The 18263-nt window shown below is 43.7% G+C and overlaps 1 protein-coding gene across 3 annotated transcripts in view; it reads right to left on the bottom strand.

Moving 5' to 3' along the window:
* The window catches only part of BCL11B (BCL11 transcription factor B), a 96612-nt gene that overhangs the window by 72168 nt on the left and 6181 nt on the right, over positions 1-18263 (bottom strand). For all 3 annotated transcript variants that reach the window (XM_071557559.1, XM_071557557.1, XM_071557558.1), the window contains exon 2: positions 9729-10094. In XM_071557559.1, the coding sequence (XP_071413660.1) occupies positions 9729-10094 (366 nt within the window). The remainder of the gene's footprint in view (positions 1-9728; positions 10095-18263) is intronic.

The raw sequence follows: 18263 nt of genomic DNA, 5'->3' as shown, positions 1-18263 counted from the left end.
TAACAAAGAGGCTGGAGCTGTTGGCGGGCTTCAGCCCTTGAACCTGGACTCTGCTCTATAAATTTCAACTTGGAATGGCTCTCTACTTGTTGAAAGACAGGTTGGCTCCAGGCCAAGACATGGGGGGGGGGGGGGGGGAACAAAAGGGAAAAAAATTCCTTCTTGCTCAGAAAACTCCCCTCCAGTTTCTAACTCTTTTTATGAGCTAGTAATAGGGCAGTCTAGAAAACGGGAAATGAAGAGTGGGTCTTGAAAGGAAAAAATGAAGCAGGAGTTCGTTTAATACAGAAAATAAAACAAGTAGGTGCTAAATTCAAGTCTGAATTTTGCCTGCACACAAGTGCATCAGCTCTAATAGAAGACTTTAGAGCACCTCGGTAATAATTCAAAGGAGACTTTTACAATTACATTAGCTGACTACAGGTTTGACTCTGAAAATAATAAATGTCTTTTAAAAGAGGAAGAGGGCTGTTTAATCCCTGTCTGCAGTCTCATCTTGTTCTCTCCTCCCCCACCACTCCGCCTTGTTTAAATGACCATTACAAAAGGAGCGTGGAATAAAACATGCAGAACCATCATTTATTCAGCAGCATCTCTTTCCTTTCTTATTTTTCCCCTCTTCAAACAGGGGTGTGCAGGAGAACCGACGCTCTCCTCAACCTCTGCTCACTGCCAAGGCAGTTTCAGCCACAAATACCTTGCTGCCGCCGTGCTTTCCCAGCGTGAGCAGACAAGGAGCGGGCTGCAGCAGAGTGAGGGGCTGGAGTGCAGAGGGGGGAGCTGTCAAAGTGGGAAGAAAGAAGGCAAACATCTATTCAGAGGCCAGATGCGCTGAGTAAGGTCAGCTGCGGAGACACAGCTCTTTGCAGCAGCTATGCAATTACATCCAAAGTCTGCACAGCACCGAGGGTCCCACAACCTGCATGCAAGGGCTGAACTAGAGGACCTAGGACAGCTGGAAGGTCTATAATAATATTAATTGCTCTTCCGAGATGCTGAAGGGTAGATGAGATGCTCTTTAGCTAGAGCAAAGGAGATGATGCTCTATACCACTTGCAAGAATACATGCAAATAAAATACCGTAATGAGAGAGAAAACAGTAAGAGCCAGTGGTGATCAAAAAGTGAGATAAAATACCACAAATAAGATGCAGCCTGATCAGAGCATGGAGGACAGGAATACAAAATCTCTTCACCAAAAGTGGCTGTTAACGTAAATTAGATTAATCACTCCCAGCTCACTTCCCCACCAAACTCCCTTAATTTTAAAGAAGGGGCTTACTCCTGTAAGGCTGAACACCATCCAAGGCTGCTGGACATTTAAAACTATATACATAACATGTCTGCTACAGACATGCATCCTCTACTTCCACTTTCCAAGAAAACTGGGATCTGCTAGTTGGTAGGTCTTTTCCATCCACAGCTTTTATGATCCTGCTGAGGGATCAGTGAGCCCTGTCCCCCTTTTCTTCCTCAAGAAATACGCTGCCAAATGCCAGAAGAAGGAGCAAGTTTAAGAGCTGTTGGGTTTAACAGTGGTTTGTGCTGATCATGCTCTAATCTTTCTGCAAAGGCGTACATTCAAGAGGAAGAAACAACAACCACTAAGTAACCACTTCACATCTGCCATTATTAGACTCCTTACAAGCGGTATCTACCCCACCTTCCCCACTACACACAAACATACACACACCCCCAAGCTCTGCAACACGGCATCTAGGAGCCAAGACGACTCTCCTCTCCCCGCTGCAGCAACCACATTCATTCCTGTTAAGGGGTTAACGATTCGTTTCCACAACTTCTCTCGAGAAAACCTACAATGAAAACATTGGCTCACGAAAGCGTTCTCACTGCCAGAATGCCACAGCGCGAGTGAAAAGTCCGTTTTGTTTTCATTACATCTCTGGGATTTCCGGCTTAACTCCTGAGCTTAGACACCAAATCCCTAGATACCCCACCCACCCAGTTTTTCTTCTTTTTTTTCTAAATAACATTTCTACTGCACAGCCCACCAATTACCATTTGGAGGGTGGGAGGGAATGGCAAAAAGGAGCCATGCTGAAAAGGATGCTCTCGTTGGAGCAAGCATACACATCCCCCAAGACAAGAGCTACCCAGCTACCCAGTTTCTCCTGGCTTCCAGGGTTTTCTGCTGAGAAACATGCTTTTATTTCCATACCTGGCCTCTCTCTGCTATTTCTTAACCTCCAGGCTTCCATCTTCCCACTCGGCCACCGAAGCCAGTGCTGAAAGTCAGCCCCAAATCTGTGCCCTTTGAAGTTATGTGACATGACATAGAAATCCAAGCCTTTCTTGTACAAAAAGTATGATTACTTCACAAGGTCGGGTTTTTTTCTCCAGTTATGATAGAAAAATGTTCCAATCTCAAAAAAAAACTAGAAAGGTTCAACCTTTATGTCACAGCCGATTTGGTCACTGTGTGTATAGGCAGCACAGTTCAAACACGGGCTGAGAAAGAAAAACAGTCTATGGAAAAGACACTAAGGGAGGTAGCCTCATGCTATAGCAATACTTCTGTCTTACTGAAGCAAAGAAATCAGTTCTGTGCCTTTAAATATTTATCCTCCATTGAAGAGAAACAGCGATTTTTTCTATCTATACAGGAGCTTTTCTCTTTTATAGTGCTTCCATGCACTTGGCTTTCCTTCAGCTACATCCCAATGCAGAATTCTCCTGCAGACACCTACAAACTCCTTCCTTGCAGTCAATACTCCACTGGCCACAAGCATACTACCATTAGTCAAATTCACACAAATGCCAAAGCAGTTCACAAGATGGCTGAGCATGGCTTTTACTGTGCTCTTAAGAGCTGCTCACAAAGTTGTCAAGAAAAATAAGTACTGATTGGCTGACCAGTACTTTTTCGCCATTTACTATTAGAGTTGCCTACAAAAATCTACTACTGCTTCCATGATAATAATAATAACAAGATATACACAGGATTTTTGGTCTTACACATGACTCAAGTAATTTCACAAAAGGGACCAAATAAAGGCAAAAAGCCACTTTGTTGGATGACATTTTGAACGGGTTCTAAATGTAAGTCCAGATTTCTTCTATTTAATTAAAAGAGAAAAACAGTAGTGTCAAGCTGGTACAAACAAGTAAGTTTTCTCTTAAAGGGTGACTTCTCACATGTATTCACCCCACAGCCAGAAGACTCTGGCCATGTGTACTAACTGACCTTCTTAAATCCCCTCTCATCAGCCGGCAAAACGGCACTTCTGTCAAAAAGGTTTTACACAGAAGTGTCACTCATAAAACCAAAGATGACTATAACTGAGAGAGATTTTTAGAAAGAGAGAAAATAAGAAAAGCGAGCTTCTGCTTCTCAGTTTGGCACACTGTGCATTCAGGGGCAGGTACCCACTTGTGCCACGCAATAAATCCGGCATGGTTCTGTCAGTTTCAGGGGAGCTACCCCAGGTGAAACCAGGGAAGAGCAGGGTGAACTGGACCCCCATCACTCCTCCAGCACGGGCACCTACCGTTTCAGCCTCGTGAGAATCCTGCTAACCACACACAGGGTGCGGAAAAGAACTTTGAAAAACAGGATGGTGAGACAAACCAAAAAGCTAAAACCAGCAGGGAGAATAGAAGGCATAATATTCCTCAGCCTTTGTTTTTTTAATCTGCTTTTAAAACCCAGTGTGATTAATTTCACTCCTGACTGGCAGATGCCAGTGAAGCCTTAGTGCCTGGCAGGGCCAGACCCCTGGCAGGACATGGCTGAGGATGAGCTGAGGTTGCAGGGAGAGGTCAGCCAGTGGCCTCGGGCTGGGGCTGAGCAGAGGGCGCTGGACTGGGGCCACAGGGTGTGGTGGAGTTCAAGCAAGGGGAAGGAAGGATTTTTTAACTGCAGGTTTCTCACCTTTAACTCTTGCTGGGATTAGCAGGGTCTGTGCTGCTGCCTTGGTGAGATATACTGTGACCACAGCCCGTGGCTGCAGACCTGCCACACACACTGACAGGCACCCTCTCTTAGGATCCCCCACAGAGACAATCACTTTCTTTGAAGAGCTCCATGTTGGTTTCCACCGGCAGCCTGAAAACTTTATGCCAACTTCAAGCATTTCAGCAGTCTTTAGTCATGCTTGAAGCCTCAGCAAACCAGGGGAGGGCAGCTACCAATGTGGCCCACTCCCAGGGGCTAGGGGGTGGCCTGTCCCCAGAGGAGAGCCAAGCTCCCCCAGCACACCTCTCTGTCCCCAGCTCTGGGCACAAGCAGGGGCCTGGGTGAGATCACCTAGCTTGTTTTTCTCTGCACCCAAGCCAGGACCTCAACAAGGTCCCAGGGGCAGGAGGCTTGCTTGTTAACCCTCTCTGAAGGCACCACCACTTGACACCTTCCGTGTGCCATGTGTCCTCCCCTTACTTCTCAGCAATACCAATTAGCAAAATGTGTTGCTAAGTACCTGGAAAAACGTGTTGCTAAATACAGCAAAGGAGGAGGTGGAGGTGGCCAGGTAACTCCTCTGCACTCAGGAAAATCCTACCAGATGTGAGGGAAGAAACAAGCCTGGAAAAGCCTCACGAAAAGGATTGCAGCTGCAAGCTGAGTTTCTCAGGCACTGTTACCACACTTCTGGAATTCTCTTCTTCTTCACAGTCTTTTTCCCAGCCTGGCTTTGACAAGTCACTCCTGCAAAACCCACAACCCTAGGGAGGTGCTGGTGGCAGCACCCAGCACCATGGCAGCCTTGGGAAGGGAATGGCCATCAAGCCCTGTGCCAGCTCAGTGCTGCTCAGGACACCTTTTCCCAACCTGCCCGACATCGCTGTCACAGTATTGGGGTTGTTTCAGTTTTCATTTTCCTTCCCTCACATGTGAAGGCATCATGATGGCTGGCTGAGTCCTGCAGTTAATATGGGTGCACAGGTCCATAATGGTACATTGTAAGTAAATGTCTCAGGGTAGACAGCAATAATAATTAGCTGTCATGATTTGAAAAAGGATAATCCATGCCATTGAGTTAACAATCACTCACACAACACACATGGATTTAACTAATCTTAATTTGGAGAAAAATAACAATTCTAAATATATCAAATAGCCTATTTCATGGCAACCTGCAGCGGTGTTTATCTCTGACTTCCAGCACATGCGAGTTATTTAGTTTCTCTCACTGGCAGTTTTACCATTCAAAAGACTGAAATGAACATTCATGGAGCAGGGGTTGCAGTTAAATCCTGCCTCTGACAGGGAGCCTTTTTTCAAGATGTACACGTCTAGTTCAAGTACAATGTGTGAAGCCCAGCACTGGTGGCCAGGACAGGTTGAATAATGAGTTCCAATCAACCCCCTTTCCTAGCTCTATCTTTGCAGAAATTAACTCACCATCTTAATGAATCTCTGCTGCTGCTGTTGTTATGTGTCTGTGAAGGTACGCTGGCCTGAAGGTGCCGACCTGTCAGTGAATCTGGAGAAGGTCTGGTCCAAGTGGGGCCTGCCCCACAGAGGCTACTTCCTCTCTGCCAGGATTCTGTGAAACCGTCCACCATTAAAAAACTCTGGATCATTTCAGAGAGTCCCACTAACAAACAGACTGGTGGCCCACAAGTTCACAGGGAGGAGAGAAGACACTATCAGTCAGCAAACAGTGATACAGCGAACAGATCATTCTTCAACCAAGACAGGTCACCTGGTTATGCCCAAGATCTGATAAATATAACAGATGAAACAAGATATAAAATGCAACAGTGGTCTATTTTTTTTTCCAAAATACCTGCCAGCGGTAAGTAAAAGAAGCAGTGACTGATAACTTCTAGCCAACTCATTGGCCAGGCTATGTTTTGCTGTGCAAAAATCTGGTGCATCTGTTTGATATCATCACACCCTCTATACAAGAAGCAGGACTGATTTTCAAACAGGTCAGCCAATTAGAAAAGAAAAAACAAAAACTTTAAAGGGCAGATTGCTCCTAAGCAAGCCACATCCTAGTGCCAGCTAACATGCTACCACACATCTCATGGACAGTGGTAACTAAATGAAAACACCTTAAAAACCCTGGATTTGCAAGTTACCAGTCAGGGAAAGACGACAGATTTCATCATCATAAGATCTTTAAAAGTTGATTGCAGAGACAAAGGCAACTTTGTCTCTTCTGAAATATAGCAATGTCAATCAGAGGTTTCTGTTGCGTGCATACAAATTCTCACAGACTCCTGAGCCCTCTACCTGCCTCCCTCAAAGCAGCGCAAGGTCTGTTGTGTGGTCAAGAGGCATTCAGTGACCAGTGCAAGAAGAGCTATCAAGAAAGAAAAAAATAAAAAGACAAAAAGAAATAGATGAAGACCTCAGGAGCACCCTGTGCCAGAATGAATGCTCAGCACAGTGCTGCATCCCATATCCTCACACCCAGAAGGAAGGAAGAGAGGTGCAACGGCAGAGCAAAGCTCAGCGCTTGCCGTACCCTCAGTGCATCCAGCCATGGGAAGATGTAATATTTGGTGGCTTAGTCACACCACAAAAGGCCGCACAAATTATTCTGACCAAATAAGAAGGCTGACAAAAATAACACAAGATCAAGGAGAGGAGCTGAAACCTCTTTGAGGGCAGCAGGGGTGGCAGCATATTTCAGGGAGCCAGAGTGGCGAGTGGGTGATTTCTGGTTTCCCTCTTCAAATATAAAGACTCAATTATCTTTGAACAGCTTGCTTTACACATGAATTGACACATTTATTTTACAATAAATAACTGAAAGTTATCTATGTTTCCTTTACTGTTAATCTACGCAAAGAAATAATAAACAGAGCTTGTCTACAAAAATGCAACTACTGCAGTCCTCAGAATTCAATTAAGCTAAAATAATTAATGCTTCCACCATATTAAATTACTTTATACATTTGAGCCACTGAAGTTTTTTTTATTATTATTCTTTAATCTTTTTCGCCTTTTTATTTAATAAAAAATAAGTTAGTTTCAAAGAGGGGGTCTGGCTAGGAGGGGGAAAAAGAGCATGATTTGCTGTTAAAATGTAATGGTCTCCTTTAGCTGACACAGCATGTAGAGTGTTTTGTGCCTTTGATTAAAATAACATTTTAAATACTTTGAACAAACATATCTCCCCATACTTCTAAGGGATTATTTTACATATTTCTTGGTGGAATAAAGAAATTCATTCTTCCTGTCGCAGTACAGAAGGGCTAAGAATATCTTTCGTCACATATAAAGTAAAAATATTGTAGGCTGTTGCATTATTACAAAAAAAAAAAAATAAAGGGAGGGGTGGCAGGGTAGGAGAAAGCTGCCTTAGAGATTAAGTTTCCCTTTTATGAAATCGTATTTAGTCTCTTTTTTTAACAAATCTAACAACAATGCTCTACAGCCGCTCACTGGGAAATACCTTTAATGTTAAATGCAGATTCTGATTTTCTTGGCTAATGCAGAAAGCCTTTCTATTGAAATATAAATAAGGGGTTTGGTATATCCCACTAAAGCCTTTCCAGTGAATGACTTCTGTGGGTTTTTCATGGCTACCCTCCATGGCTGTAATGTGAGGCTTTTATCCTACTATTGAAAACTATCTGCTGCTATTAAAAAAATATGGAAGGACACTGCACCTTTTTATCTCAGAGCTGGGCTCCTAATTGACAAAGCATTATTACTGCACTATTTAGTGGATGTCCCTATCTCCATGCACTGCTGCAAAAATGCCAGTCAAATGATAAACCCTTTTATTTTTTTCAATTCAAAATCTTTCCTACATATTTTCATTTGATACTCAGTTTAGTCTGAAAGAGATTAGGTGCTCCGGGTTAGCTTTTAAATTTTTTTATGCTTTTTCCACATGCAAACATCCCCTTCACCCCCTCCTCCCCTGGCAGTTTTTCTGCATGGCAAAAGCGGTGGTTATGTTGATGCTGACCCCCAGAAGCTGAGATGGGACAGCATCCTCTGCACTGGGCCACTGAGGTACTTCACTATGGACTGAACTTGGGCAGAAATTAGTAAGAGACGAGCTCTGGACTGCAACCGCAGAAAAGGTCTCCTGAACCAACCTTAGTAAGCACTGGGCACCTTCTGCAAGGAGCTGAACACCATCAGCTCCCACAGAGATCAGCACTTCTTGAAAGTGCTCAGCACCACTCAGGCAGCCTTCAGCAGACTGGAGGAGAATGTCCTGAATACATCTCTTCTGCTCCTACCAAATGGGAAGGAAATCTAGCCCTCAAACCTGCTACACCATGATGTAGTCACCTGTACTAAGAAATGCATTTACAACTGCAAAAGGATGAGGAAAGCTGAAAAAGAATGAGCAAAAGATGGAGGCGGGTCTTACAGTAAGGGTTGGTTACAACACTACAACACAGGCTGCCCCACATAATGCCTCCAAAGCTACCAGCTGCCCCATGCCAACATGGTGGCTGCACCCAAAAAAGATCCCTAGAAGAAAACAATGTAGTCAATGGGTGGCGTATGCCCTCTTCTAAAAGACAGGAGGTCTGAAGACCAGCATTTCAAAGCCCACAATCTCACTTGTATGATGCCCAAGCTCATCACAGATGCTGCGGACTGACTCAGAGACCTCCAGCATTAAAAGCAGGAATCTCTTAAGCTTTAATTATAAAGAAGCCTCTCACCAGTCTTCTGGGGATCCCTTCATGGGAATGTATCTACTACAGGCAGGATCCTGGACTGTCAGATCTAATCCTATAGGACAATTCCTAGAGAAATCAGGACAGTGGCAGCAAAGACAAATTGCCACTGGTCTTCTGTATGGGATGCAGTTGCTATGAACAAAAAAGGCCTGTTTGAGGGGAGATCCTGCTGTGTAACATAAAATGCCCACTAACAGGGAGGAGAGTTTTCCTTTCACCACTGCAGAGGGGAGAAACACCCTGCAGTATGTAAGCAGCCCCACACCAGGCACTCTGCAGGAACCACTGCATGTCAGCTCACCCAGGTGGATACCATCACCCACCTGCCCACCTCTAAGCATGGAAGGTTTGCTGGATGAATGTTAACTGCGTCACGTAAAAGAGCTTTGGAAAAAGAAATGCTTTTTAATTTGCTCACTTGGGCCAGCCTGTGCTCTTGTATCCTCATTCAGAAGACCCATTTGGGGTGTGGATGTGAATGGAGGTGTTGCCCACCCAACCCAAGCCATCTACAGAGACCCAGGAGAGGCAGCACAGGCAGAAGTGCAGGCCAGGAAGCCAGCATCTACCCCAGGAACGGAAAGAGCAAGGACTTAATGAACTTCTGCTTCAGCCCTCACAACAAAATCTTCTTCCCACTAACAGTCAGCGGGAAGAGGATTTTTCCAATGACTTCCCTAGGGTCAGAATTTGGTCCTTTCAGTGAGTCTACAGGTGACAAAGGCTATTTGGGAAAGAACTGAACTGAGAACCTCACCAAGTCCCCTATCCCTCTGCTACTTCTACCTGCTTAAGGATGCTCGTGAAGTATTTTCTGACCCTAACTTTCTGCTTTTTTCTGTATGTACAAGCTCCCTTTTTCTGTATGTACAAGTCCCCCTTGGCTCTCTCGGGGGACTGAGAGGACCCTTTCTTCAAAAGCTGACTGCACAGACAGCTAAGCTGAATTAAATACAGGATGGACAGCCCTGCATAGCCATGAGGATCCTCCAGAATGGAAGCCTCCTATAAAGACCTTTTACTGAAGCCTGTGTTTCATGGCACTTTCTAGAGGACTCTAGTTAAAAGATTACCTAGGTAGTTGATTGAGTGTAAAACGTGCTGTACCTGCAATGTTCTCCTGCTTGGGGCAAATTCCTTTTGTAGGCGTGAGAAGACGGTCTTCTTCATCGGGTGTGACTTGGATCCCGATTTCCACTGGCTCTGACACTTTCCTGAGCTCGGCGCGTGAGGAGGGGGGAGGGCTGCTCTTATCCATGCTCTTTTCATAGCAGACACCACCAGTGCCATTGCACTGTTTTCTCTTGTGCTCTATAAAAACCAAAATGTCTCCCAGCGGGAAGTTCATCTGACACTGTCCGCAGGTTAACAAGTCGGGATCTGTCCCACCTGCAGCGATGCTGATGCCGCTTGGGTCTGCTATTGCCAGGCTCTCATCCTCGTCGGCCAGCGCTGGTTCCACATGGTCAGCCTCTGCTTTGCATGGACAAGGAGAAAGAGGGAGGAAAGGGATGAGGAGAGAAGAGATAGAGATTGCTTTGAGTGTTCACAGTGCTCACACACACCAAAGGCCAGGCCTTCCCCCACCCACCAAAGAAGTCAAGCCTGATTAGATCTTTCTTTTATTTTTCAGCCTTTCCACTCTCCCAGAATGGTTTCAATATATTTTGCAACCAAGCCTGCCCGAAACAAAATGGAAAGGCTGACCTGGCATAGCTTTCCTGACAGCTCCTTCCCACTGCTGCCAGCACTGCAAGGATATCAGCAAAGAGCCATTTTGCAAGCATTCAAGCCCCAAGTCACATTCTGAAATAGTTACTCTCTTTTCATCCCACCTTCTCATTCCCACAGCATCTCCCAGCCATCTGGCCAAGGCCCCATCCAGCAAATCTTATGCACCCAAACCTCTCCTGCTTTTTCAAAGAAAGGGGGAAAGCTTGTATACTCTAAACTAGCAGGACTAGGCTCCCCTCATGACATACAAAATTAGTACCACCCTTCTCATTGCAAAGTTACCAGCAAGATTAAATGACCAGCCATTAGCAGGAATTGCAGCAAACTATTTGTAAGAGTAAGGTAAGCAGGATAGGGTCGCATGAGCAGTTGAGGGGTTTCAAAATTCTGTACACTGGGAAGGAAATGAGGTACTTATTTACCATAGTGGAATACTGGCTGAGCCTGAAATCTTCCTCTCTATTTTTCTGATGTTAAATAACCCAGCCATTGCTATATAGGTTAATAAAAAGTTTTTGCCCACATACCTGATCAATTTCATACCTTTACCCCCAAAGACTGGGAAAGAATTTCTGAGCGACCTGCATCAATTTCTAGGAAATATATAACTTCTCATTTCACTACTAACAAAAAGTAGTGTGTTTTAATGGGTATTTATAAGATAATACTTACATTACAAAATAATTGTGGGTCACAATCCATTTGTGAGGCAAAAAGTGTTTTTGGTTTTTTTCTCTTGTTCTGCCATGTAACTGCCAAATCATACAAACCTTGGACTTTATGCAGGCAAAATTTCCACTGACTTTTGCCTAGGGCTGGTTTGCCTCTGCAAGGACTACAGGATTTAGGCTGAACAAAACAGAGGAACTAGCAGTATGTAAATCAGTGTCTGAGACCTCTAATCGAATCAGGGTTAAAGAAATAGGAGGAAAAATGTTCTCTCTTAGCCCAAGTGGTTTCTTTACAGATTTCCTGGGGGAAAAAAGTCACACAAATATCTCAAAGAAGTAAGACTGTGATAAACTGATGTTATAATCCAGATGTGGACTCTTCTCCAGTCCAAAAACCAAAGAATTTTTGTCCCACTCTTCAGCAATTGCAAAAGAAAAAAAAAAAAGATAGGAAAGAGATAAGAGGTAGAAGGTCAAATGCATTACCTGGCAAAAAAAATGATTCAGCCTTGAAAAAAGTAGTTTAGAAAAAGAATCAGTCCAATTTTTGCCTTTCAGAATAAGCAACTGATCAGCAGATCTACCAGTGGCATTAAAAGTTGCATCAGACCTCCCTAACAGCAAAGAGGAGAGCAGCAGCAGCAGCACCAGCAGCAGCAGAAAAGGACAGAGACCCCAGAGAAGTGCCTGAGCATGTACCATCCTGCTGGAACGCACAATGGGCACAGGAAGGCTTCTGTTTCCAAACTCAAGCATTCTGAAAAGCATTAATTGCCTTTTTCCCATTAATCTAAGTTTAAAAGGAGTTTGAAGACAATACTATGCAATTAATTCACCAATTTATATCATGAAAAGATGCCTCCTTCCCTTAGTGAAAATGTAACCATAACCCTGTGCTGAAAAGGGACTGCTGGGAAGGGAGCGGGTGCTTGCGAACAGCATGTCAGGATGCAAAAGGTAATTATTTAGTACTGCGGTTCCCTTTAATGATCTAACATTGAGCAATATTGTTTATATTGAAGAGAGCTTTCACCTTTAATTACCAATTACATATACATCATTTTAGAGCCAAAAGAAAAGGACTGTGAAAAGGTTCCTTTAGAAACGTGCATGCTATTTGCAGCCAGAATTCCTATTAAGGGGGAGCAGTTTGTCAAAATATTAAAAAAACCCATACAGAGAGGCACACACAGGCACACAGATACACATGCAAGATGGGACAAAGAGCTGGAAAAGACAACATGAAAACAGGAACTGAACCAAGGGTCATGAGGAAAAATGGTGGCAGAGGAGAAAAATGCTTATTATTAGTTTCACTAACATTCCTGTATAAAGCCTTCAGATTAAAGTCTGTATTTTAAATTACAAAGACTGAATTTTGCCATTTATATATATGTAACAAATAAAAAGAAAATCATAGAGCTCAACTTTATTATCTTTTTGATGTGTGGATTTTTTTTTGCTTCCGATTTAAATTGTGCTCTTCAGAAAACATAGCAAAATTGCTGCATTTGATAAGGGTCCTGACTCGGCATTCGTGGAAACATGAAGGAGGTTTGAACAGCTAAACTGTTACAAATTCTTTTCAGTTCTACACTTCATTTGAATATTAGTTAAATCCACATATGCCTATTCACTTACACTCGCTCACTCTTTACAAGGACTCTGCAATGGCACTTTTTTAAAATAACATCTGGTATTCCTTCATATTTTGGCAGCCGTCACATCACCGAAAATCAGCTTTTCGTTTTCTTGATATGCCGAGCCCTCATGATCAGTAGTAATTGGGTTTCAAACTATCAAAAGATTTTTTACCCAACTCTATTTCTGATTTGAGCTTAATAAATCATCAAGCATGAGACCAGCTATTCACTCAACAATGCAGAAGCTATATTACATCCCCTTATTCAGGACATGGAAAACAGACATAAAAGAATGAAAAACAAAATACTGAATAGATCTTCAAATTAATTTTATCCATGTCAATTTGCTTTTTTTTTTTAACTCGGAATAAAAAAAAAAAAGGCTTCCTTTTGACAACTCAATTAAACCATTAAAAACCTACATTCAAGTAACATTACAGGAGAGATTTAAAACCCACAAAGGAAAAGAGAAAAAAGCCTGCAAGTCCAGCCCATAATGCATCGGGTCATGCCTGGTTAATACAACAGCCAAGATCTTAGGCATTTAAGGAGTCCTTTAATACCAAAGGGGCAATTTAGGCCAGTCTCAATCTAAAGTTCTGACTCTACTTGTGTCTGCGGGTTTCAAATGAGTCGCTTCACATTATTTGAATTTAACTCTGTGGTTTTATTGCTGTTGTTGGTAGCTGGGTTTAGAGGAAGGAGAATGTTTCTTCATGAGTATTTATTTTAAATTTATCACTATTTTTTTAAGAAGCAGAAATCAAGGCTCATACACGCACAAAAAAAAATAAAAAGAGAATGGAAAACCTTATATGGGAAAAGACGAAAAAAAAAGCAAAGGAGGTATTTCCAGACAAGACTTGTGCCCTGGTTCTTCCAGATATGTTAAGGTGTGCCCAGCATTTTCCCTGCATCCAGAGATTCACTTGAAGAGGACTGCCTTGGCATTGCCTGCCTAGGGAACACAGTGAGCCGGCAACGGGCAATCTATGGGGACATGAGTGACAATCTTGTTATGTGATGGCTTCATGAAATTAATGCAACTGGACAATCTATATCATTTGCTTTACTTAAAAAAGCATTACACTTGCTGACTGGACTCCAAGCTCTTTGGCTGCCTAACACACCAAAATACAGTGGACAAACCCCTTAATTCCATAAAGGCACTGTCACAAAGCCACCAGCACTCCTACTCCAGAGTGGTGACATCATTAGAGCCTATGTGCCCCATGCAAACAATGTTCTCATGCCCAGTATTAAAGTGAATGCACATGCTAACTACTTTCTGCCTGTCAGTTGTCTCAAAATCATACCCATTAATAGCAGAAAAGACTGTTCCTAAAAAACATTTCCAAAGCCTCAAAGGAGAGAAGCACGGATGCTTGTTCATAGCATTTGGGTGAGGCTGGGTCCAGGCAGCGACCATTTATTTTTTTGCCTTTTTATTACACTGCAGAACCTGGGTAAGAAGGGATCTAGAAGTTGACAAGCTATTCTCCTTATTTTTCCTGTCCTGCAGTATCAAAAGGAGGCAGAGAAAGGAAGAAGAAACGTTTTGGTGTCAGGCCAAAGCATTGCATGTGAAACCTCTCCTCCATGGCTGGTTTCTGCACACATCGATAGCAGGGTGGTGAAGGTGAGCACTGCCAGTGCTTTCACCACAGAGGTGCTGCTGGGAGCCCTTTCTGCCCTACCACACCCACTGACCACCCTAGTGCCCATCTGGGGGATGAAGCACAGGCTACCCTAGCAGTCACTCTTTTCTAGGACAAGCTGAGGGTTGCCCGCAGGGCCACAGCTCCTGGTGCTCAGCCACAGGAAACTGTCTGCAAGTGTGCTGCAGCATGTCAGGTGCACTGCTTTCCTCACATAATCACTGCTGTCTTGAAGGCACAGCCAGAGAGAGCTTAGCCTAGCTGGGGAGTGAGCACAAAGAACTGACTTGCTCTTCAGGGTGTTGGCCCAAAGCAGGCCTGAAAATGATGTCCCTTCAATCAACACCCACATGTCACATTTACTGTAACATCAACATGTTTAACGGAAATAGCTCGAATCACACACTCTCTGGCTGGGTTATCGCTGAGATCAGTGTCAGGATCCTTGCTGCACAAAGACTAACGCTGCTCAAAGCAGGCGACATAGCTCCTTGCCGTCGAAGTTTATCAATAACCTGCTTCCAGAGCCTCCCAGCAGCTCCCTGCAGCTGCAAGGTGCAGAGTTGAGATTATGCCTACAATATTGACCAGCATCACACCCAGTGACACTAGGCACAGCTTATTTGCCACCAATTTTTATTTTTTCTGAGGACTGCCAAAGAATTGTTCATAATATTTTATTACTTTTTCCCTAAATAAAAGTCTGAGACTGAGTTGGCCAAAACAGGCAACTTGTTGGAGAAGTCCCAGAAACACAGGGGACTGCACTCTTGCCTGACTTTCCCAGAAACTCTCCGGCACATGCAAAGCGCACAAAGGCAGAGCTGGAGTGGCGGCGAGGGCGCCTCTGCCACACTCTGCGCGCGCGGCCCCGGTGCAGCTGCCGAGCTGCCAACATCCAGTCCCCCACCACCATCCGGTCACCCGCTGCCATGAGCCGGACAGGCAGCAGCGCAGCGCAGCAGGTGTCAGTGGCCCCACAGCAGGCAGGATGGAGCCTGACCCCCGTGCTGGGTACCGACAGCAAGGGGTCCAGGACAAGGCAGCGCAGGGAGAGTGGGGGGAAACGGCCTGCTCGCTCCAACACTTCAGCACCTGCACAGGGCAGCGAGTTGGAGGACTATCCTGCAACACTGGCACCTCAGACACCTTTAGCAGAAGCACAGCGAATCTCTCAGAAAGCAGTTTAACCCTCTGCACACACCTGAGATGGAACAAGCCAGTGCCACAAAGAGCCAACACATCAGGATTTAGAAAAAAGAAGGAAAATGTCACAATAACCATGCCAGACTCAAAGAGGACAAAACACAAGAATATCCAAGAATCTGTACAAATCTCCAACACTTGTCAGATGTTAATTCTTTAGAAACTACACACAGTGTTACTGAAGGGAGTGTCGTGTCTCCTCTTAAGTAAACTATATGTTCATAAAAAAATATTTATGGCTTTTGAGAACAGAAAATGCATAGGCTCTTCTATAGACTGCATAAGCTGTAAATCTCTGCAGATAAAATGGGATGTGATGATGTGATATAAAAGCGTTCTTTGTTCCCCAGTGAATACATTTGTTTTATTTAAAATTAAACGACAACCAAGGAGAGAAAGGAGCTCTTGGTGCCACAAAAGAAGAAGGAGCGGTATTTGGGTACGGGCTTTAAACTGGCATAGAAAAGGATATTGGAAGCAGAGATTCTTACCCAAGGATTTAAAAGGCATGATCAAAATTAAGTAATTAGTTCTGAACATGTATTAAACACACAACATCTCCGTTCTTAAATATTAGGCTCAAAAGACACCGCGTTTTTCAATTGTGTACGGCACACTGTTGCTCATATACAATTTTCTTAAGCCTTTTTTTTTACTTTCATTGAAGCATATTCATTATAACATTCAGCAAATTTATGGCTTCTTCCAGTGGCTTAGTAAAAGGGGTCATAAAAAAGTTAAGTAAACCAGCGTGTTTTTTTCCTCTCCCTTAACTTCAGATTCCTTTTTTGTACTGTGCTGTCTAGTGCTTAGTCTTTGGAAAGTACCTTGGGCATATCCAGCACACACACAAATTATCAGCTGCTCCAGGAAAAAAACAAAACAGAATTTCTTGCACTGAGGCAACTACACAAAAGACTTGCATATGTCAAAAATACAGAACTAAGTCCCTGTGAATGCTGCACCATTAATCAAATCCCCGATCTGGTGTCACTTTTGCCAGTAAAATGATTATATTCTTCTAACCCCTTTCTACTGGCGCGTGCCTGCAACGCATGAAGTGTGTCCCTCTACTTTAATTTGTTTTCGAATAGCCTGCTTTAGGCATTTTTTATATATCCTTTGGAAAAAAAAAAAAGAAAAAACAAGCTGCTACTTAAAGCTTTGGCAAGGATCTACAGTACCAAGTAAGCTACAGCATTTTAGGAAGGAGACAATGAGCAAATTTAACTGATGTTCAAGAGCTGAACACACAACTGCCTGTGAGGCTGTAACTGTGGGTGCCGAGGAATGGTGTGCAGCCTGCCCATGTACATTTTAAGAAAGTAAATAAACACCAAAGAGGAAGGTGCTGTAGTAAAAGCAGCTGAATAAATCATACATTTATCAATTCATGCAGTTATTGATGCCTTTTCCCTCCCTCACTGAAAAGGTACTTATATATAAAGCCATCTACAGGTAATGCTGATGGTTCATCAAGTGGGGGGTTTTTTTCTGGTATCCCTAACTTCAAAGGATGTGGGTAACCCCCAGCCTCCCTTTATTTTTCCACGTACTTTCTCTGGATGCTACTGAAGGGAGACCAAATTCAAACTACAACTGTGCTGCAACCCTGCAAACAAAGTGTAGGAAATGATCTGGCAAGGAGGTGGAGAGCTATTTTGGGGCAGCAGGTCTTTACAGGGAGACTTTTTCACTAGGCTTCGACCTGGTAGAGTGGGAAGGATGGGAGGCAGAGGAGGGAGTGAGAGGAAGGGGACCGTGGACATGCATGTACTTGGTGGGCGGAGGTGACCAGGAGGAGGAGAGGGGGATAACTGTTTCTCTTGATAAAAGTTTAAAAGTCAAGTCTGAGATTTTGGGATGGAAGAAGAGGACATTTTCCCCGTGGCTGTGCAACACTAGCATCAGCAGTGGCCCAGGCACTGTGCTCTTCAGCTTACCGATCTGTCAAATGAGCTGACTCCTGTCTATATGCTTCCAACTAGTTCAATTCAAACATTAAATGAAGTAGAGAAATCATCAGATAAATTACTGATCTTCTCTACCCAAGAGTGAAGGGTTTTTGTACAGCTGATGACAGCCCAGATCCTTTGTCTGACCTAATTTACTTCTCTTGAAGGTTAGAATAAAGCACGCTTTCCTATCACAGAATAACCTCCATCCACATATTGCACCCTAAAAATAAGAAAATGCTCCTGCTATGTTAACAGTGCCACAACTTGACGAACTTCTCAGGATGGGTGAAACAGACATCCTCTGACCAAAGCTTCCTGTGTATACGCCACTAAATTATATGTTTGGGCAAGAAAGAGTCCCGCTAATGTCCATCCACAACACACAAGCCGACAGCAGCAGAGAACAGCACAAGCCTGTAGGAGCACACAGCACAAGCCTTATGAGCTGTTCAGCAGCAACTTCTATATGGCAGGTGTGATTTTGTGTTTATTTCTCTAGTGGAAAAAAAAATGCTTATTTTCATTTGCAGGAACTGTGGATGTTTTGCTCTAAGGACCTGAGGATCAAAGTACAGTTAAACCATTTCATATCAAATCCTCTGGGCAAGGGTGCATATGGCTTTCTGACATATAATCAACATCAATTTCTGTGCATGTGTGTCTACATGATTGCTGCACACACCTTCTCCTAGAACTCCAGCTTCCTCACTGTGTTTTCACATCCATGGGAACAAACATACGGATCCCTGTGTGTTTCCTTCCACTCTCTGCC

Source organism: Pithys albifrons, chromosome 6 (assembly GCF_047495875.1).
Source record: "Pithys albifrons albifrons isolate INPA30051 chromosome 6, PitAlb_v1, whole genome shotgun sequence".
Lineage (NCBI taxonomy): Eukaryota > Metazoa > Chordata > Aves > Passeriformes > Thamnophilidae > Pithys > Pithys albifrons.
Note: the sequence above shows the minus strand (reverse complement) of the source record. Positions and strands in the feature narration are given on the sequence as shown.